Source organism: Cyprinodon variegatus, unplaced genomic scaffold, assembly GCF_000732505.1.
Source record: "Cyprinodon variegatus isolate N-32 unplaced genomic scaffold, C_variegatus-1.0 Scaffold8, whole genome shotgun sequence".
NCBI classification, from domain to species: Eukaryota; Metazoa; Chordata; class Actinopteri; order Cyprinodontiformes; family Cyprinodontidae; genus Cyprinodon; species Cyprinodon variegatus.
Window position 1 is genome coordinate 1,227,065 of NW_015150461.1, and position 22,344 is coordinate 1,249,408.

Sequence of the window (22,344 nt, forward strand, 5' to 3'; positions counted from 1 at the left end):
GTGCATCGCGAGAGTCGGTCTTGCTTTACGGCGAGAACTGCCACACGGCCCCAGTGAAAGGCATGCTCGTTGCTAGCGCAGTGGCGATATTTGTGCAGTTATCATGGTTAGTAACATGCTAAATTTTCAAACTCGAAAATTGGAACAAAATAGTCACTTACCGCAGTAGACATGGTGATTCGTTGCGTTCGCCTGTCTGCTAAGCTCAAAACAACCGCGCCTGGCTTGACGGAGAAACCAGGAGAACAGCTGAGCATTTTTACGGCAGTGCAATTTCACTTTCACCCTCTGGGGGGAGCCTCGCTGGTTGCATAGTATACCTTTAAATAATACTACTTATATTTCAGCAATAGTATCTATGTGTTACTTTATTGTATGTCTCGTACCATGTCCGTTGGTTGTGCTGTTCTTTTTACACCTCTTTGCAGGTGATGAAGCAGACTGAAGATGTTTTATCGTTATCTCCATTTTATCTCCTCTTTCTCTAATCTTTTCTAATTTTTTCTGTTTTTCCTGTCCTGTTCTACCTACATTGCAATGTCCGTATAATCTGTAAAACTCCCTGCATAATTATAATAAAGCAATTTATATGCATAAATCAAACAGAACACTAAAGCGATAGCCGTACTGCTCCACTTATGAAAGTAAAATCTGTTGAGCTCTTTTTGTCAAGACAATTATTCTTATTGCCACATCACCAGACAGGACACTTTGAAGAAAAAATAGTGATTTCAGGATGATATTTAGAACCAATAGGTTTTAAACCTCATAAATGATGTATGGTTTGTGGCGTGCATGCATAATAGCTATTGTTATTTGCAATGTGGATCTCTGCAGCTCCTCCAGAGTTACCATGGGCTTTTAGGCTTCCTCTTGGGTTAATGCTCTCCTTGCCATCCTCTTACTGTGGGTAAAAGGCAAAGACTCAATGCAGTTTGTTTACTAATATTCTCTAACAAACCTTTGATGTTCTTCCCAGAACAGCTGAATTCATTCACTATGTTTTCTTCTTTCCATTTCCCCAAACTACCGTTTGTTGTTCTTTCACATAAAATTCATTAAAGTTTGTGGCTGTTTAAAGTCAAAGGCGTTTCAATACATTTGCATGACTCAGTTGTTTATTTGTTTTTTTTTTTCATGTTACATAGCCGACTTTAACAAGAGTGTTCTTTTTTTTTCGCAGGGCAGAAAATGAACCTGGGCGTAGCTTGAATGAAGCACAGAGACCTGCCATCTATGGACTGCTTTTTTTTTTTAAAGCTGTTATTTTCTACAGGAGTCCAAAACTAAAGCTTCAAACCAAAATGGACGTTTAAAGGGCTGAAGCAGTTCAGTATTAACCAAGACAGAACAGAAATAACCGCCTCCTCCACCTCAGATACTGCGGCAACCTTTTATGGATTAAAAAACAAGCGCAAAGAAGCTGTTACTAAATACTTTGTAAGACTGAAACCAAAACAGCTTCTGGAATGACTTTTTCAGAGTGAATTTTTTTATTTTTTTGCATGCAGGCAGGAAGTAATATACCCTTTACATCACCCTAGCCTTATGATCTCCAAGATAAAGAGCAGATCCTTTTCTTGGAAGGAAAAGTAATCTGTGGGCTGCAGACTGAGACGCAAACAAAAAGCATGTTTTGCTGACCAAAATAGAAGAGGAGAGGAAGAGAAGAGAAAAATCTGGGAAGGAGAACAACTGGAGAGTTTCACCGCCCTCTGCTCCACATCTTTGGTTGTTTTCTCAACGGGAATTCTTCCAAGGGACGTTGAATTTGACCCTCTGGGGGGTCCAATCAGACTGAGATAAACACTTCATGAAGGAATAAAGTCAGAGAAAAGTCTTTACGCCATTTCAGCCGCCTGCTTTGGGACAGAAAACATCTGCAAAAGGAGTCATGCCTGGAGGCAGGAACCTGAAGCACTGAAGTGTTTCTTAACGTTCTCAGGTTTTAAGGTGTTTAAACATTTTTGTTGACGAGCAGACTCACATTGAAGGATCAGGTTCTGATAGCGATGGAGAAAGCGCATACATCTATAAGGAGGGGAGAGAGCTGGAGTCCAGGAGGATTGAGAAAACCTAATGAGTCAAAGCAAGAAACACACCCCTCTGAGACTGACTACAACACATCCTGGGAGAAAACGGGATTCAGCAAACAGCACATGAGTCGGAAAACAAGTAAGTGGATATTTTATTTGCTGATCTGTGGTTTTATTTTAGATGCCAAATGATGCGCCAAAAAACTGACCGCAGAAAAAGAAAACCAGCCGAAGGATTTGTTAGGACTAGTGTGGCTTGGACTGACCTGAGAATAAAAAGACTTGGAGCTGACAACACTAGGAAGAAAAGGTCCAGACTTGTCAGAGCAACCCGACACAGCGAAGAGCTGCATGAAACATCTGCTCCTGGGAAACCAGAAATGGAAATGCAATCATAGACAGCATGTCTTATTATACATCTCGGAAGCTGACAATCACGGGCTTGGAGTTGTGGGAAAAGCTTCTGGGAACTGTACTTTCACATCCGTCTTCTTTTACTTCTCACTAACTCACAACAAACTCCCCAAAAATTTTTTTAAAGTTGACAGGCTATGACAACAACTGAGGAAAACACTGCAACATAACAAGAAAAAACAACTTCCTCTGGGCAGAGTGAGGCTCCCCGACACACCACTCAGACTGAGTAATTGGTCATTGTGCATTATTTTAGAAATGTCACTGCCATTTAAAAAACCACCTTATCTAGATCTATAGCCTGTGTGCTACCAACACCCTTCCAATCACTCATTATCCTATAATTGGCTTCCTCCAGGCCCTGAAAACACAAAGAAGCTGATAAAAAATCACTATTTCTTTGTTGAAATAGTCAAACATGAAGTAAAAAAAAAAAAAAAGAAGAGAAACAATATTTGGTTTTTGCCCCCTGGTGTTGGGATTTGATTCAACAGTATCTTGCAAAAGTATAATTTATTACTTTTTAACATGGGAGGGGGGGTCTTTGAACAGACGCTCCTTTAATCTCAAAGGGACTCAAAGAGTTTATGATAATAATAATTTAACTTTATTGATCTAACATTAGAAAAATTTAACTCTGTATTTAACCCATGCCCTTCGGGAGCAGTGGCCGCCAACCGGCAACAACCAAGGAACAAGCGGGGGGTAAAGGGCCTTCCCAAGGAACCAAAAGGGCAAGCCGGGGGAAGGGGGACCAAAACCAAAAACCCAAGAATCCAAACCCCAAGCCCCGAACAACAAGCCCCCAACCCCCACACACCAAAAAACCTAAAAGGAAAAACGCAAGGGAAGGGTAATAAGGGCCTTAAAAGGGAACAAACAGGCGCTCTGGTTCTGCCATATGTTATAGATACCCATAAACCAATAACAGTCCTTCATATTTCTTATTTTAAGTTTCTTTAAACAATAGAAAACTGCTTTAAAAAGCACTTCAACTGCAATAACCATGACTGTTATTCTTGTAATGGATGCATTTTAATTTAGTTCACAAATATTTGACTCTCTTGATGACTAACAGGTTTCAAAAGTGGACTCAAATTTCATAAATTCTCAAATATTTTAGCAGTTTATCATAGTATTATAGTGGCTAAAATGGCTGGATGGATGGCTGGATCAGACATGGTTAACTAGGTCAATAGGTAAACTTTATGTTGTGGCATAATAACCCTTTAAATGCAGCATTTCTATTTTTTTCTAATTATAATTCAATAGATGTACAGAGTCATTGTACAAGGCTTGTACAATGACTCTGATGTGATTTGAACAAGCAACCATCTAACCTGGAGTCAGATGCGCGACCGTTGCACTATTTATGCTATGAATAGAGAATGTTATTATCTGGATACATTAATAAAGATGATAATTTGCGTTTTTTATAATAATAATAATAATAATAATAAAAATAATAATAATAATAATACAGCTCCAGAAAACCTCACAAGACCCTGTTATTGCTCTGTTGCGATCGGTGCAGAGCAGCTTAATAATAGGCTCTCGGGTGGTGTGCTGCCTACTAGTGGCTGGAGGGTTAACGGTTTCACTGAAATGGATGTTCGATTATAAAATTATTTACTTTTAAAAGCCATATTTTGTATTGGTAAAAATCGCATGTATTGATTTGACAGAATTAACAGTTTTTACCAATTTAATCCATCACCCTGCATGGTGAGAAACACTCAGCATCAGTAATGTCTCACCTTTTCATTTGTTTTTAGAAATGTGGACGTGCTGGTGAAGATTCTTAGTCATCCAGGTCATAGTCATTCCAAAAATTTAAAAAAACCAAAAAAAACAATCCCCTGGACTTTGTTTCCATCCTGGATGGGAAGCGAAACTTGCAAGCAAAGTCCACTGGATTGTTTTTTTTACTCTTATAAGGAATGTGGACATATTATGAGACTCAGGCAAATTAAGACACCATGCGGGTCCCATTTGGTTGTAACGTTACTGAAACAAGAGTTTAATGCATCAAATGGATTTTAAAAGCTGTAATGGTTATCCATTATCTTTTGGTTATTTTTCAAAACATAATAAATATTTTTTAATGACAGATTTTGCTTTTTTTCTTTAAAGAAGAATCTCCAAATTCTACATCAAAACTGAATCAAGGGATTTATGACCCCTACCCACAAACAAAACATTAGTAAAGACCACATAATTTACGTCCAAACAACGTCTACATTTGGTAGAATGGTGAAAAGTGAGAAGCCGTAATTTATGGGTTTGCAACGTCGATCCAACAATGTCTATTATTGGACTAAAGTGGGACAAAATCAGACGGACCAACCCCAATTTTCAAACAAGACTATGACTTAGACTTAGTCTAAAAACCAACGTCTAAATGAGGTGTGGTGTTTGAGGAGTACTAATTACGTTATAGAGTCCTCTATAATAAATAGATATGTCATTTAACTATCCTCAAATGTTTTCTTTCTTCTGTGTGGACCATTGAAGTCATCAGGTAGGGAACTTCATTGGTTCTGATAGTGTATTCATCCATATCACCTCGATTGGAAAAAAAATGCAAAGCCATAAATAAAAAAATAAAACCAGAAATAAAACCAGAAGGAGCCCAGTTTAAAATTTGCCTCAATCCACGTAGGGGACACAACATGCATGTGGGAAAAAACAAAAAAAACAAAACTTAATTGACAGATGGAGCAAACCTAACACTATTACATTGATCAAGCTCGCTTGTCAAAGCCTGTTAAAGTCAAGCCGCTTGTCTTTGTCAGAGGCAGGAAGGCTGTAATCTGACTCCGCCAGATGGATTTGCTCCGCATATCCATCTGGAAACCTTCCGTAGAAGTAATTTTGGGAAGGGGCGAAAATACTGGTTAGCTGATTGGCCTATGTTGGTGATAGACGGTCCAAATAAACCAATCAGATCAACGAAGCATATGACGTAACAGAACGACTACGAAGAGGAGCCAATTGATAGATCAAACTCTTGCCGAAACCAGTCGGGAGAAGAGCAAAAACATCTTTTCCTCTGAGAAAAGCCTCCAGAGCAGTGTTTTGCTCTTCTTTCAGTGAAGAAATACTCTGTAATTCCGATAAAACTTGCTCGATAGCCACGCTAACGCTAGTTTCATCGGCTGAAGCCGCCATGTTCTTTAGACTGAACTGTCGCGCTTCTCGTTGCGTCACACCTCAACCCGACTCAAAGCCAACGCTGATTGGACGTTCGTTTGGTGAACGGCTCCAAATTTTCTTCAACGGAGAGTCTCCAGACTGATTAGTGAGTGAAACCTTGAAAGCTCACGAGATCAGGATGGTCTCACGAGGCTAGGAAGGCTGCCTATATTAGATCAGATGATACAGGACAGCTGTTTAAAGGCTGGGATGTTGGTTAAGCCTTCTAGAGGGAGGATGACTGTGATTATAAAGCCAGAGCTACAATGTTTGGTTAATTACTATTAATAGGCCAGTCAAGGTAAAGACATAAATAAAATATAAAATCTGTTGCAACATCTAAAATGATATACCTTCACAGATCCTCTCTGTTTCTTTGCGATAATGAATCATTAAAGAACGTTGATTGGTAGGTATGAAAATCTGGTAAAATGATTCACCAAAATAGGGGCATATGTCACCAGATCAGAGTTATGCACAGCAAAAACAATCTAGAAATAAGTAAAGATTTCTTAAATTAAGTGTATTTACCCTTAATTTGAGTAGGTAAGTAAGAGGAGCTGCCAATGTAATGAGTATTTTTACTCTTAAAATAAGATAATTAGATAAAATTCACTTGAAATAAGAAAATGCAATTGTTTTTTCCTTTTTTAAATGTAAATTGTCTTGTTCCATTGGCAAAGTGTCTCACTTACCTCCTCAATTCAAGAAAAAATGCACTTCTTTTAAGAAAAATTTACTTATTAAGATTGAAATGCAGTGTGTTGAAGAACATCTATCATTTTCTCTTCCTTTTAAAATTATACATCCCTTTGTGTCACCCTGTTTCACTAAAAGGGAATGTAATTTATTTTGTTGTTAAAAAATGTCACCATTTTGCAAGACTCAGCTATGAGTTTAGGCCTGGCTCAGTCTGGTGGGACACACCAGACTGAGCCAGTTAGTTAACTGTTAATCCCCATCTTTCCATTTCATTTCACACATGGCCAGCGGGGTCCTGGGCTGTCATCCCACTCCCCTCCCAGCCATCAACCCGGAGAAAGATAACATCCGACAGGGTAATCTGACCTTTGATACACAAATGTAGGGTCGGCCCCCTTGACTTGAATTCTGCTGCTGTTAGGGGAAGTCTTCCTGTCTGCTACTCTCCGCACAGGGGATGGGGGGAACGGGAGAGCAGGGATGGAGGAAAATAGAAAGTTCGGAGGGGTTGGCAACATGATGCAGAACTCCTCGCATTAAGACAGGAAATTCCTGTCCTGCCTTTGCAGGTTGGAGTTTAGAGTTCAAAGAGGGCAGACACTTGGTCTGAGGGAATGCTCCGTTAGCATACATGGCATATCCCGACTGATGGGGAGGGCAGCAGGGGTCAGGTGCTGGAGCTCTGGAGCCTCGCTGGTCTAATCCATGTAAACATAAGCTGAGGTATCTTTTGGTTGCACTTCAAAGATTGTAGCAAAGGGTCAGAGGCTCCCCTGCCATCACAGGACATTTCACAGATAAGCTGCTCAATACTCACCATTGACAGGACACTTCTTTAAAGCTGTCAAAACAAAGATGAATCTTTCTGCAAAAACTGCCGCTGAAACATTAACACACTTTCCCGACTTTAGGGACACACTTCACTCCCTACGTTTTATCAATTAGTGAAAAGCACACGATAGCAGTGTTACACAATTGGAAAAAAATAAAACTAAAGTGGTGGTTGAGCGGCAGATGGTGTGGCCTCCAGCTACAAACCCTCCCTCCTTTCCTTTCCTTTCCTTCCCTCTCTCTCCCAGCCTCTCTGCCTGTCCTGCCTGCCGGACTGCAGAGAAAAAGAAATCCGATCTTGTGTCTTGCTCCAGAAAAGGAGGGGGGGGGAGGTGGTGTCAAGCCATCAGACGCAGTTAAAATTGAAAACTCTTGTGCAAGTACTACAAGACAGCGGAGGTCTGAGATTTGACATGAAAAAGGTAAGAGGGGTTAGTCGGCGATGTGGATGTAACAGAAAGACAAACTCTCAGGGAACGTGTGAGGATGTTCTTTGGTTTGAATTCAAACAGAGGAGCAGTTGTCACTGATTTGAGAGGAAAGGTAACCTGTCGGTTTTTATCTTTGTCTACAAACTTTACAGAGAATTTTATTTTTCATTGACTGGATTCTGCTGGTTTGATATGTGACCTATAGTGTTTAGAGTTTCCTCTATGTATTATTTTGGTTATATTTTGTACATTGAATTTATATAAAGAAAAACAGAGAAGAAAAAAGTACATGTTTAAGTCAGCATTTATTTCCTTTTAGTCTCTAATGTGTTCTGCACCTGTATGTCAGTTGATAACCATCAGGCCTCCGTTAAAGTAGACATGCAACATTTAGACCGTCGATTTCAAGCCTTGCAGCCCTGGTGTCTGTCTGTCTGTCTGTCTGATAATACATAATATAAATACATAACTCTTTTATTGCTGGTCAGTTATGTTGATTTAATTTAATTTATAAATAAAATTACATCTAAGCTTTCATCAGATCCCAGGTAGCGCAAGGTAAATTTATTTTTGTAGCACATTTCAGTAGCAACACACTTTGAAGTTCTGTAAATAATAGAAAAACTGGCAGAGCAAATTACATTACAAGATAATACTAAAAATAATGATGATCAAAATAAGTGATAATAAAATAGAAGTTGAACTACAAATTAAATGATGCTTCAAAAGCAAAGTCAAAGTTTAAAAGTAGCACACAGCGTTGTAGATAGTGATATAGACGTAGATATTATTAGAGCCAATAAAAATAAACCTTTGTAAAAACTAAATCTCTTTATATATATATATATATATATATGTGTGTGTGTGTGTTTAAAATTTAATTTTAAATATTTAAATACATTTAATTCAGGTTGCTACCCTCTACTTGTGCTGCAGCAGCACAATTCTGACCTTATATACCAACAAAACCTGTATTTTTGTATATATATATATATATATATACATATATATATATATATTTATTTTTTTTTTTTTACATATGAATAGAATTATTTTTAAAATAAATTAGCTGTACCACAAAATGAATTCAAACATTTAAAGTAGACGAAAAGTCTGAAAACTGTATAATATTCATTTTTTGTTGTGGAAACAGTGTGATCATGTCATGAAAGACTATTTATTGAATCTAATCCTCAGGAAAGATTTAGAAGAGATTTATTTACACATACTGTGCCTGATGCTAGGTTAGGTTAGATATTAAAGCTGTCAGGATCGTTTAGTACTGATATATCTTGACACCATCGCTGGTAATGCGAAGGCTGTGCCAACTTTTTGGAAAAAGTCCTCAAAGAACCTTTGAATATCCTCCAACAGTCAGATTATTCTAACACAAATGAATAATCCACCAGATGTGTCCCTATGACAACCGACTCATTACAGTTCTCACTAAAAAAGTATTTTTCCAGGAGCACATTTCATAAAAAAAAAAAAGACAAATAGAAAAGCCCGTATTAAGTTTTTATTTCCTTCTTTGAAGTAGTCCTTATGTTTGAAATGGGAACATTTGATTGTATAGCGTGTTTATAGACAGCAGTCTCAGAAAATCATTTTTGGTAGCTGTGGATTGTAAAATTGGTCTATTAAGGGTTTGAGCTCCAGTATTGCACAAATTAGCTACAGAGAGAAACCAAAGGCATGCTGGAAGCGCAGGCGGGGAGTTTTCTCAGCCGTAGAGGAATGCTCAGGGAGGGACGACTGCAGATGGTAGAGGAAATGGTTCCACTGCCTAGAAAAGAGAGCTTTTAAGCTCAAACAACAAAGTTTCTGTTTCAACATGAGCAGTTTGAATGTAACCTGCTAAACCCGGGTTAGAAAAAGGTTACTACCCTCTACTTTTGCTGCATCAGCAAAATGCTGACCTCAATATATTTTCTTAACTTTCCAACAAGCTGTACCTCTTTATTAACATTATGTCTCATAAGTGCATCAACCCTCATCTGTTAGCTCACTGTCTACAGCTGCAGACTGCTGAGTCAAATGTCTGTAAAGCCCTGTTTTTCTTGCTACACTGGTTAAAATCAAAAGCAAACCAAACAACAATCTAAACCATCTGCTGTTAAAAGAGAAGTGGGTTTTTAAAGAGAATATTAAAACCCAGACTCATGAAAAAAATCCCCGCATGCAGGCTCGTTTTATTTGTTTGAAAAACATTAAGAATAGTTTTGTTGCTATGCTTATAGAGTTGTCTCTATAAAGCAGGGTGTCACTTAGTAAAAGTTGTGTTATTTCTTTTTTAATATGCTTTATAACATTTATAGCATTGATTTTTACTTAATTGTTTGCATCCTTTCGGTTGCTCCTATGTTTGGGGTCACTACAACAAGTCATTACGACTTGCTCACCGACACGGCAAAGTTTTCCAAGCCGGATTCATCCGCGATTTAAACCTAGGTCCCCCCCCATCACAGTTAAAGATTTAAACCATTTCACCATCATTATTACCAAAAGTCAAAACTGTCTCTCCAACTTAACCTAATATGCCAATATGGCTGCTCTTTATCAAGCTTAGTTCAAACTATGTCAAAAACCCTGATTATTTGCATCTTATTAAGCATTTCAAACACACACAACACAATTAAATATATTAATTTGGAATTTTTTACAGTATTTGAAAGAAGAAAAAAAAACATTTAAGGGAAATGACTGTACACAGTAGTAGCCATTCAATGTTTGCCCATTTTCCTTGGGTAGTCCTTGGCTGGTCCCCTACAATTCCTTTTTAAACATCAACATTTGTACTAAGATATTCTTTCTGTCATTAGTTTTGGACATTAAGATCTAAAGAGAAGCGTCATCTCCTGGTCAGACCCAGTAACTTAGGGTCTGACCTGGAAGTTGGAGGGCATTTTGCTGGGAGTCGCAGGGAAGTGAGCTGCCATTCGGCTGGAATTTGACTGGGAAGGGCTATTTTGATTGGCTGCTACTGTAGTATTGACCGCTAAGTCCAATGTTTACAACATTATAACAGTTGCTGGTGGAAATGTAAAACATTGGCAACCAGTACTAACTGTGTCTGTCTTCTATTAATTGAAGGTAAAAGGTCAACAACCATGTTTCAAAGAAGACAAAGACACAATCTTCACTTCTTTCGAGCATTTTCATTAGCCAAATTTAACAAGATTGGATACGTGCTAAACATCTTCTAATCACCTTTTCTGCTTTCTGTGTCTCATTAGATCTGAGCAGGAGTGCTAGTTTGTCAGAGAAGGAGCTGAAGGAGGCAAGACTGAAGAGTCACATTATCGCCGCTCAACTTACCATCCCCTCCAACTCAGGCTCCAGCTCCAGGGGTGTGCAGCTTTTCAACCGGCGCAAGCAGAGAGTAAATGCATTCACCTTTGAAAGCTGTGGACAAGGGTCAGAGGTGGACAAAACTGAGAATGTGAAAAGCGATTCCTCGTCTGACAAGCAAACCTGGGCAGAGAGGAGCAGTGAGGAAAAGGACGGAGACCTGAATCTGAAGAACAATAAGACACATTTCTTGCCAGCTGTAAGCACTCATTCAGTTGGTGACATTATGGATGAGCAAAGTAAGAATTTCATCAAAGAAGAAGATGTGGAGAACAGCGCTATCCAGGAAAGTCATTTCCTACCTGTCAAAGAGGAGCCGGAAGAAGAGGAAGAGATAAAGGATAACATTCATAAGGATTTAGAGGACTATACTACGAACGAAACTCCTCTGGGAGGTAATGACTCTCATCCAGCTGTGATGGCACACATTGAAGGGATGACAGAGACAAATGAAGGTCCCCAAGCTGCTGTTCTCACTGAAAAGGTTCCTAATGGCTGTCATAGTACCTCTGGTTTAGAGAGGATCTCCTCATTTTCCTCCTCCAAACAGACAGCTAACATCATCAACAGAACCGCTCGACCTTTTTTCTCCCCTCCTACGGTACGCTCTCCAGAGGTAGTCAGTCCTGCAATAGAGATCCCACCTCCACCATCTTATGCTACCCCTCCTCTTCCTCCTTCCACCCAGCCTGTCATATTCTCCCCTCCACCTCCACCACCATCATATCCAACCCCTCCTCTGCCAGCCTTCACAAACCGGCCCTCACAGACTATGTACTCAAGTCCCCCTCCATTGTCCCCTGTCCTGTCTCCTTCATGTTCTTCACCATCTAACCTTCCTGTCTCCCCGCATCCTCCTGCACTCCACTGTGGCCCTGCGACAGCCCCAAAACCAACTACCTTTGTTCCACAACCCACTAGCGAGAGAAAGTTGATTATGCCAATCAAAACCGGAATACTAGAAGAAGGTGCAGCCAGAAGGGCAAACAAGAAGTCAATGTTTACATTTAAAGAGAAGCAAGTGGTTGCTCCAAACCCTGAGCTGCTGTCCTTGGTGCAAGGAGTGGATGAAAGAAAGAAGCATGGACACAGATCAGTCCCTGAACCGGCATCTGAAGAGGAGTTACTGGCTTTAGGAGCAGAGGCCTCAAACTTCCTTGCCAAAGAAGAGGAAAAGACAGAAGGAGCAAGAGCTCCAGAATGGGCCTCATGTCTCAAGAGCTCCAAGACCCGACCAAGGCTGAACCACCATCCAGAGCAGACGCTCACAAACGTGTCGGGTAAAGGGGCTGAACTGTTTGCAAAGCGCCAGTCAAGGATGGAGAAATATGTTGTTGAGAATAAGAACCCGGGACAAATGAGGTCTCCCTCTCCCACAATGTCTTTGCCACCATCCTGGGTTTACCCATCAAACATGCCAGGAAGGGTCAAAGCCATTGCCAAGAACTCTGAAATGAGCGCACAGATCTCACAAAACCTAAAAGCCCAGCAAGTTGTGAGGCAAAAACCAAAACCAAAAGTTGCAGTACCGGAGCCAGCTCCAGAGCCACCAACAACTTTAGAGAACGGTTGCTCCAAGATAGAGATGGACCTCGCCAGACACCGTCCCTATCAGCTCAACTCTTCCCTCTTTGTCTTTAATCCTGTCAAGGACCCACTCAGCACACTACCCAGAGGAGCACCTCAGGCCAAGAATCCACTCAGCTACCAAAGTTTTTCCAGACAGACTTCTCTGCCCAACACCCCAACTTCACAACTCAGTACCGTGTCTCCTCAACTACCATTCACCTCCGCGAGAGGATCAGGACATCCTTCAAATCAGACTTCTCCGCATCCAAGGATTACTTCTCAAATGTCTCCTTTTTCTCCAGAGCGAGTATCCTCCCCACAGTCTGGAATTCAGGCACCAAAGCCTACATTTTCTGCCAAGAAGGCTGGAATTATACCACAGGTGTGGAGACCTACCATGTACCATTTTTAAATAATGTTTTAGAGAAGGAACTCATTTATGCAATGGAAAAAATCAAAACATAGATGAGTCGTTTTTTCTTAAAATAAGTGCATTTGTTCTTGAATTAAGAAGGTAAAAGAGACATTTTGCCCATGGAACAAGACAATTTACATTTAAAATAAGAAAACACAGTTGCACTGCTTTATTTCAAGTGCATTTTATCTAAATATCTTATTTTAAGTAAAAATACTCATTCCATTGGCAAATCATCTCATTTACCTACTCAATAAAAGGGTAAATACACATAATTTGAGAAATTTTTACTTATTTCTAGATCATTTTTCCAGTGTGTAATTTAGAAAGTAACATAAGCACTGCAAAAAGTGGTCTGGAAAGTAGTGAAAATTTCATCAATTAAGTCTATTTAATCTTAACTTGAGTTGGTAAATAAGATGATTTGCCAATGGAATGAGTATTTTTACTCTTAAAATAAGATTATTAGATAATATGCACTTAAAATAATTGTTTTTTCTTATTTTAAGTGTAAATTGTCTTGTTTTATTGGCAAAGGGTTTCACTTGCCTCCTCAATTCAAGAAAAAATGCACTTATTTAAAAAAAAAAGTTACTTCTTGCAGTGAGGAAGTCTTAAAAATCAATGCACTTTGTTCAAACCCCTGGTTTTTTCTGCCTTTTCGTAGTACCAGCTTTTGCAACAATTCACCTCACGTCCAAATTAACCATAAAACAGTGGATGACTCGGATAAGTAACTACTCATTTAAGTTAGGGATGAAATGGTCTGCAAATGATGAAATGATCTAAGTGAATGCATCCTAACTGATCTGCAAATAATGTAATTGCATTTTTTTTTTTGAGCAACCAGGTCCATTTAGCAGTGATTAGGTTCAAAGAAATAAAACTGCACTTTGCTTGGATCAATAAAAGTTGGCATTCTTAAAAGCAGTTTGGCACATAGGCAATCTAAATGTTAATTTAAAGAACATTTTGAAACATGTAAACAAACTTATAGGCTCTCCACTGGGTACCATCAGGATTCTCCCTAACAAAGGCGTCTAACAGATGGTCTAGCATCTGCTTTATGATCTATGATTTGCAGCTTAATTCTGTTCAGAGGCATGTAAACTAAAGCAGGGGGAATCTTTTATGCCGTTATGTCTTTGGGCGATTTAGTCAGCTTTCTAGCTTCGTTTACCTGAACACATGGCATATATATACTTGGATTCTGTGTCACTTTAAATCTGCATCAATTTGCATCTGTTATCATATTTCAGACTTAAAGAAGTAATTCTAAGGATTTTCTGTTGTTGTGTGTGTTTCTGTTTCTTGACAAAACTTTGATTTACTCTTCTATCCTGCTGTTTCTACCCACTGTCTCTTCTAACTGATAGTGTTCTTTGCAAATGTGGGTTTGTTCTTTTCTGATTAAATCTTTATGCTAACACTCTGCAATGACTTCCTTCTGTTTTTTCCACCCTCTCATTTCCTGATTCCACTGGCGTCTCTTAGCTATTTGATGTCTCTGCTAAATCATTTTTTGTACCTCCTTCTCTATCGCTGGGAACATACCATACCAGTGAATGTTATGTCTTTGTGGAATACAGAGATAGCTTATAATTCAGCTTTCAGCCTTAAATAACAGTTTATTTTACTTTTTAAAGCATTTAAATTCAGACAAATCTTAAAAAAGTTTATTTTGAACAGTAAAGCTATAGAATTACAACCTTATATGAAATTATGTCGGATATGTGATATCGACAACACCCTCTTGACATATTCACTTCCTAAGCAAAGATAGTTAGTTCTTAATTGGAAAGGACACATGATGAAATGCAACCTTTGCTTGGGTTGAGTAACTTCATATCCCTGCAAAGGGTAACTACCCCAGGACCAGATGACAGTAAGCTGAGAGAGACACTTAACACTAGGCCTACATGTGCGAATGACCAGGCTTTCTAAAGAAACACATGTAGAGGGAGGGAATGTTTACCAATGGTGTTGATGGCAACTAAAGCTTAAAATAAACTCATATTTTACTTTTCTGACCATTTGATCGTTATATTTGTTGCGTTACCAAAATAGTTACACTGGAAAAATCGAAATCTAGATAAGTCATTTTTTTTTTTAAATAAGTGCATTTCCTATTGGATTGATTGTAAAAGAGACATCTTGCCAATGGAACAAGACAATTTAAAGAATAAGACAATGCATTTGCATTTATTTTAAGTGCATATCATCTAATTATCTTATTTTAAGAGTAAAAATACTCATTCCATTGGCAAACTATCTCATTTACCGACTTAAATTAAGGGTAAATACACTTAATTTCAGAAATGTCTGCTTATTTTTAATTGTTTTTTCCAGTGCAGTCTATGACCATTTTATAAGTAACACCAAACGATGTATTTGCTAAGTCATTCTTAATCTGCCCTCAATTTTAATTTTATTGATTGATTGACTCTATTGATCTCACAGTGGAGAAATGTACTCATTACATCATCTTAAATAGTCAAAAAGAGAAGAAGAAGGTAGCAAAGGAAGGAAAAGGTACATAGGGTATATACAGTATTTACAGTGCGTCCACATATGACTGCTTTTTTGTCACAATAATTGTTTTGTCTTTTACATGCATTAATGGAAAATGATGTGTCATGTTTCAACAGGAATCAAAGGATTCATCCTGTGTGGACATCACTGGCGAAGCCCACGCCGCATCCAGCACACCAAGCCTCACCAGACGCCTCAGCAGCCCGGCAAGCCAAACAACCAGACCGTGGCTCCCCAGCTTTCAATCAAGCCAATCACCGACCACCATCAGTGGATCCTTCCGCTCAGTCACGTCCCCTATCAACCTATCCAGTAATGCAAGATCACAGTCCTTTATGTCCAATCAGAACAGCCAGTTTTCCTCCGTCAACTCCACTTCTACACCTCCGCCTCCCAAAACAGCTACAGCCGCCTCTCCATGCTCTCCGCCTTGGGGTTCAAGATGTCAGTCCCCAGCTGTCAGCCAGTGTTCTACCACTGCATCTATTCCTTCTTTCAGACCCTCTGAAAACTCTAAAACCCATTATCCCATTTCACCTCCATGGGGTTCTAGATGCCAGTCTCCATCTGTAAGCAATAATAACAAGGCCCCCACTGCTGCATCTTTTCCCACGTCCAGGCCCTCCATCACATCTGTCACCAATTCTCCAATCTCGCCTCCCTGGGGATCAAGGTGCCAATCCCCATCAGTGAGTCAGAATACCCCATCTTCCACCTTTTCCGTTGGTCCTACATTCAGACCTTCCCAAACTCCCCCGTGGGGATCAAGATGTCAGTCACCATCTGTAAACCAGAATAATCAATCCTCCACCACCTCTGTCTCCCCATCCAGACCTTTGCAAATGTTTACAACCGCATCAAATGTCTGCCCTCCATGGGGTTCGCGCTCTCAATCACCTGCTCTGTTTCAAAGCAGTCCATCCTTTCATTCTACCGCCACCTCACCTCCTCCACAACAAAAGGGCAGTCGCTGCACGTCCCAGATCGCTAACAACCTAGATTCAAAAGCAAATCACAGACTCCTGGCAAAGAATATCATCAATGCAGCCAAACGTAAAAATAGTCCCTCCCCTGGGGCACTGAGCGGCCATGGCTTTCCCATTTCACCTCTGGGAAACACCCAAAATGACTGGCAACCACCCATCAGCCCCTTTCAGCAAACACCCTCGGGGGCACAGTGTCCCACATTCACAAGCTCTCCTCCTACGCCAACTCAGAGAATCTGCTCCCCTGTAAAGCTCTACAGCACCCGCTCTCTCACCGACTCAGATGCCTCCGTTGAGTCTGAGGACTCGGGCCTCAGGTCGCCCGGCCTGCACTCCTACAACACCTGTCCCCGCGGCTGGAGCAGCAGTCTGAGGGTGAAAAAAAGTACTGTCTCCACTGACCTGTGAGGTTCCGATCCTACTGGATGTTCAATTAAAAGATAATTCCAGTATTTATAAACTATTTTTGGCAATGACCCGATTTCCTTACAGTTCAGCAAAGCCTTTCAGTAATTGTTGTGCCTAAACTGTAGTAGATGTCATATCAAGATAACTTTGGCTTTTTTATAGGGCTCACATTCCTTATATGCACTGACAAGAACAAGTTTTTTTTTATGAAACACAGTTCCTGTGGCTTGTACGCTTTTGATATACCAAAAAGTGCTAAAAAAACAAACATAATCAAAGCTTTTGAATAGTCTCTGTTATACAGTTTGTTTGCAACAAACAAATCTTCACAGTCACTGCTACATTAGATATATTTAGAGGTTTAATAAAGGTCATAACCACAAGCGACTTACTGTAGGGCATAGAGTAGACACACATAAAAAACACCATTACATTCAAGTTAGTGGGCATTTCAAGGCTTGAGTTAAAGCATTATTAATATTCTGTATTTATGCCGTGCATGCATCCATCACATTTGACCATAAAATCAGTTGCGTCGGATTTCTTTAGTTCTGGGTTGTATGCTGGAAAATCGCTCTGATCCCTCAAACTTTTTACCAACTGAAAGTTGAACTTTTGCCCTAGTCTCATATTTGTTGTAACCTCTAACTGGCTTTACCATTCCCACAGCATGATGCTGCCACCATCGTATGTTGCAGTGGTTTGTTTAATGTTAATGTGCACTATTCGTTTTCTGAAACACATAGCACCTTCCATAAAGTTTGCGTTTGTGTTGTGACAAAATGTAAGACCTATTAGGACGGATTTTCCCTGATAATATATAATAATTTTCTATGTGATTCACATTCATTCCTGGTAAAGACAAAACAAACAAAAAAGAGAAACCGTAGTAGAAACCCTGGATAATCTATATTCCAACATTTCCAGTTTACATTGAAGCCATTGAACAATTTTCGCAGTGCAATAACCGGTTGATACGTTGTATATATGTTGCTTTATATGTGGGGAATAAAATGAATGTATGCTTTACAGAAAGAGGGGAAAAAAAGTGTGTTAAGAAAGACGTTCGGAAGTGAAGTTTAAGTATTAGAGGCCTGCAAAACATTCTGAGAAAATTTGCTTTTCTATCACCATCAACCATTGCTGAACAGTTCATGCAAGTTGGAGTTTTTGGCGTAAAAAAGTCAGTTTGATTAATGTTTAGTTGCAAAAGAATTTATTAAGCAAGTAGGGAAGGCGGAACATGATTATATTTATGTTAAAAAAGGGCAGAAGTATGTTGTAACCTGTTGTTTGTCAGAGAGAGATCAGAGGATTTGAATATATTCCAGCTGCATATTAAATGTTAATGTAAGTTGTAACTTTTCTTTTTATACTTGAATGCACTTGTGACCATTCCATATTAAAGGTAAACTGACAATATCAAAAGCTTGAGATGCTCAAATGAATCGAGTCAAATAAATATCTTTCTATAAGCCGTAAAGCAGACAATGCTGCATTTTTAACATGAAGCTGGCAATTAGCTGCATGTGTAAATACTCCCAGAATGATGCTTCTGTGTCAGGAGGAGTAGCTCTTCCCACCTTTCCTGGTTCTCCACCAGAACAACAGATTCCTTTTCATTCGCTGACTCACAGGATAACAGCATCAGCACATTGCTAAATATTTACTCAGTGTATCTTTTGAGTGACAGGAACTTCTGCTTCTTGGTGTCTTTGCTCCCTCAGCAGGTTCGAGCCTATCACTGTCATGGATAGATTTCAGCCCAGGTCACCTCTGACAACAAGCTGCAGATTTCCTAAAACATATACAAAGAAAAAAGGAACATTTATAGGATTTGAAAGCAATCTGACTGTGTGGCTGTGTTTTATTTCTTCAATTCAACTCTTGTCTTATATAATTACACAATGAATAAACTAAAGCAAAATAAAACATCTGCTGAAAATATGCAATTTGTTTCAATTTCTTTCTTAAGGGGGAATGGTGGCCTTAGTGGGTTAGGGCATTGCGTTTGGGCCCTGGAGGTTCTGAGTTTGATCCCCACTCCCACAGACTGCCACTCTGGGTTCCTAAGCAAAGACCCTTAAGCCCACACTGCTCCCCGAGCGCCGCATAGTTGCAGCCCACTGCTGCCAAAGGGGAGAGGCTAAATGCAGAGGTGAATTTCTCCAGTGCGAGATTTAGTTCAATTAATATTATTAATTCAATTCAGTTTATTTCTATAACACCATTTCACAACACATGTCATCTCAAGGCACTTTACAGTTCACCAGATCATCCAGTCAAATTGATTAAAAGTTTTCTATCTAAGGAAAACCAGTTGATTGCATCGACTCATTGACTCTTCAGCAATCCCTTGCACTAAGCATGCTTGTAGCGACAGTGGAGAGGAAAAACTCCCTTTGAACAGGAAGAAACCTCCAGCAGAACCAGGCTCAGTGTGAGCTGCCATCTGCCGAGGTCGACTGGGGTTTATTATTGTTATTATTATTGTTCAAAGCACTGACAATCCCACCAATAAGATCACAGTTTAAAAAAAGGAATAGAATGTGCACATAAAATCAGTAAAAGATGAAAGAATAAACTGAAAGGAATAGAAATCTGCAGCTTCAGGAAAATATTTCCTGAAATATTTCCAAAATATTAAAAATTCCTTAGTTCAGTACAAAGAAAAAAGCAACTTTTATTTATGTTTAGACTTTAACTTTTAATCTGCTTTTAATCTGACATTCATGCAGATAATATAACAAACAACACAGTTATTGATTAAGCTCACCATTAAACACTATACACTAACAGTGTGTGGAAAAAGTCCACCAATAAGAAATGAGCCAATCATTAGGGTGACTACCTCACTGAGCAGTAGCTTTAACAACTTTAACTTTAACAAGGATATACATCAGCTTTATATGGCAAAAGATGCTGCCTGTAAATAAAAAAAATGAAATATTTCTAACATGCAAGTAAAAAGCAAATATTTCAATATACATACAATTAAATTGAAGTGTTACCGGAAAAATATCTTAAAACAGAAGCCACTCCAGTATGTAATGGCCATTATCTTATTAATAATGGAGAGGTAGGATGAAAAAAATGATATTTTCTTATACTGAAAGAAACTGACAGCCTATAATAATCCCTACACTAATTCATTTTTTCTTAAGATAAGTGCATTTCTTCTTAAATTGAGGAGATTAAAGAGGCATTTGGACAATGGAACAAGACAATTTAGATTTAAAATAAGAAAACACAACTGCATCTTCTTATTTCATGTGCATTTCATCTAATTATCTTATTTTAAGGGTAAAAATACTCATTCCATTGGCATATTATCAAATTTACCTATTCAAATCAAGGGTAAATACACTTAATTTAAGAAATGTTTACTTATTTCTAGATCATTTTTGCAGTGTAATCCCAACCATGAAGAGAATAATCAGAGAAACTCCAACAGCACACTTGAAAAACAATCTAGAAATACATTAAAAAAATTCTTAAATTAAGTGTATTTACCCTTAATTTGAGTAGGTAAATGAGATAGTTTGCCAATACAATGAGTGTTTTTACTCTTAAAAAAAGATAAATACATAATATGCACTTGAAATAAGACAATGCAATTGTGTTTTCTTATTTTAAGGGTAAATTGTCTTGTTCCATTGGCAAGATGTCTGTTTTACCTCCTCAATTCAAGAAGAAATGCACTTATTTTAAGAAAAAATTACTTATCTAGATTTCTATTTTTTCAAGTGCAATAAAAGGCACCCAATGAATGTTTAGATATTTAAAAATCCTTACACCTAAACAAATCAAAGGTCAGTTTAAAAAAATCTAATTTATCTCTTTAAAATACTATCCTTCATATCTCAATGGTTTGCAACACCTGGAGCTTGTCTCTTCCTTTCCCTGCAACGCCTGATAAGAAGAAAGGCCAGGAAGAGGTGAGTGCTCTCCATCTAAACAAGAAACTGAAAGGATGTAGAAGAAATGAAGGCCAATCCCCGGCTACTAAGGAATGTGTCTAAAAATATTTGGACGGATAAACAATAAACAAATTTAAAAAGAATATTCAGCTGGTCGGCAGCTGAATCAAACATCCCAGATAATACATGATCAAATGACTGGAATCATAGTCTCCATTAAACTAGGCCGACTGTATGGTGGCGGAGATTCATTATTTGGGCTTAGTGTCCACCCCAGGATTAAGAGACAAAAGCCACAGAGTTAAGAAAGTACTTCCTTTGACAAATTCATTTTTTTAGGACAATTTCAGAAACAAAATTTACACACATCACCACAAAATAATCAAAATAATTAAGTACATATCTATATATTAATTAAGTACATGTCTTAGGACAAACATCAATACACAAGAGAATGACTCATCAGTGTTATGAGTTCCTACTGAAAGTAGGATGCAATTCTGCTTATAGCTTAGTTCTTTATTAATACATTTTTTTGAGTGTTTGAGAGAACTCTAGGATTAATAAATGCTTTCATTATAACTTTATCTATTCATACAATTACTGAAGACCAATGTCACATAATAGAACATATTCATTCTAATCAAAAAGCAGGAAATAATCAGCCGTTAATGATAATCATATTCAAAGTAATTATCATTTTAGTTATATGTTGATACTGATACAGCATTTTGAATATAAAGTAATTTCTTTGATGTAAACGTCCTAAAAGTCCCAAAACTAAATATGCTCATGAAAAATGATCTGTTGAGACCCAACAGACTTATTTCTTTGACTTTATAGTTTTATGCAGAGTTCACCATCGGTTCGTAGATGTGTGGGAAGAGGCATGTCCCATGAAAAGCATTATCCAGAGGTGAACAGATTACTTAAACCAGGTTCATAGACTGCCATCTGTAGGACTTAAGCCTGAAGTTCAAATTCGTCAACATGACCAGACCAGGATCCGTTCAAGCATGTCATCTGGATCGTATTTCACAACTTAAAAAACATTATCTGCTTCTTTTCAAAATGCTATTACACTTTAGACCTGCAAAAAGGTAAAGTTACAGATAGTCAGTCGGCATGTTGCTTGGAAACTACACCAAGTTTATGTTGATCTAAACACTCAATAATTTCTCATTTTTCAAAATTTGATAATTTTCAACAAAAAAGAGAAAAAAATCAAGAATACTTTTTTTAGTTATGAACCTTTTTTCATTGCGTTGCTACGCATTTGTTTAAACAGCAAACACGGACGATTAAGAATGTAATAAAAATGATATTAAGTAAGATGAACAAACAGAGAACAGAGCAAAACACCTCCGGTTTCCTTGATGAGTTTAGTTGTAAAAATTCAAGATACATAAAGAAAATGAGGAATAACCAACTATTTGCTAGAAAAATCCACTCTGGCCAAAGTTACTTATTATATATTTTTTTACCACTATGAAAATCGAATGGGGACTAAGATCTCTGAACACTCATTTTCTTTAATACAAATTTCTTAATATA

At 38.4% G+C, this 22,344-nt stretch overlaps 1 protein-coding gene and 1 long non-coding RNA gene across 2 annotated transcripts in view; both read left to right on the plus strand.

Annotated features, from left to right (window-relative positions):
* The window catches only part of LOC107086325, a 5,454-nt gene extending 4,154 nt beyond the window's left edge, over window positions 1-1,300 (plus strand). The window contains exon 2 of the long non-coding RNA XR_001481306.1: window positions 1,184-1,300. This is a non-coding gene — a long non-coding RNA (uncharacterized LOC107086325). The remainder of the gene's footprint in view (window positions 1-1,183) is intronic.
* Window positions 1,301-1,528: 228 nt separating this feature from the next.
* Window positions 1,529-17,909, plus strand: synpo (synaptopodin). The gene is made up of 3 exons (XM_015377184.1): window positions 1,529-2,175; window positions 10,846-12,911; window positions 15,593-17,909. The coding sequence occupies exons 1-3, from the start codon at window positions 2,013-2,015 to the stop codon at window positions 16,868-16,870; spliced, it is 3,507 nt and encodes a 1,168-aa protein (XP_015232670.1). The 5' UTR covers window positions 1,529-2,012; the 3' UTR covers window positions 16,871-17,909.
* Window positions 17,910-22,344: the final 4,435 nt, after the last annotated feature.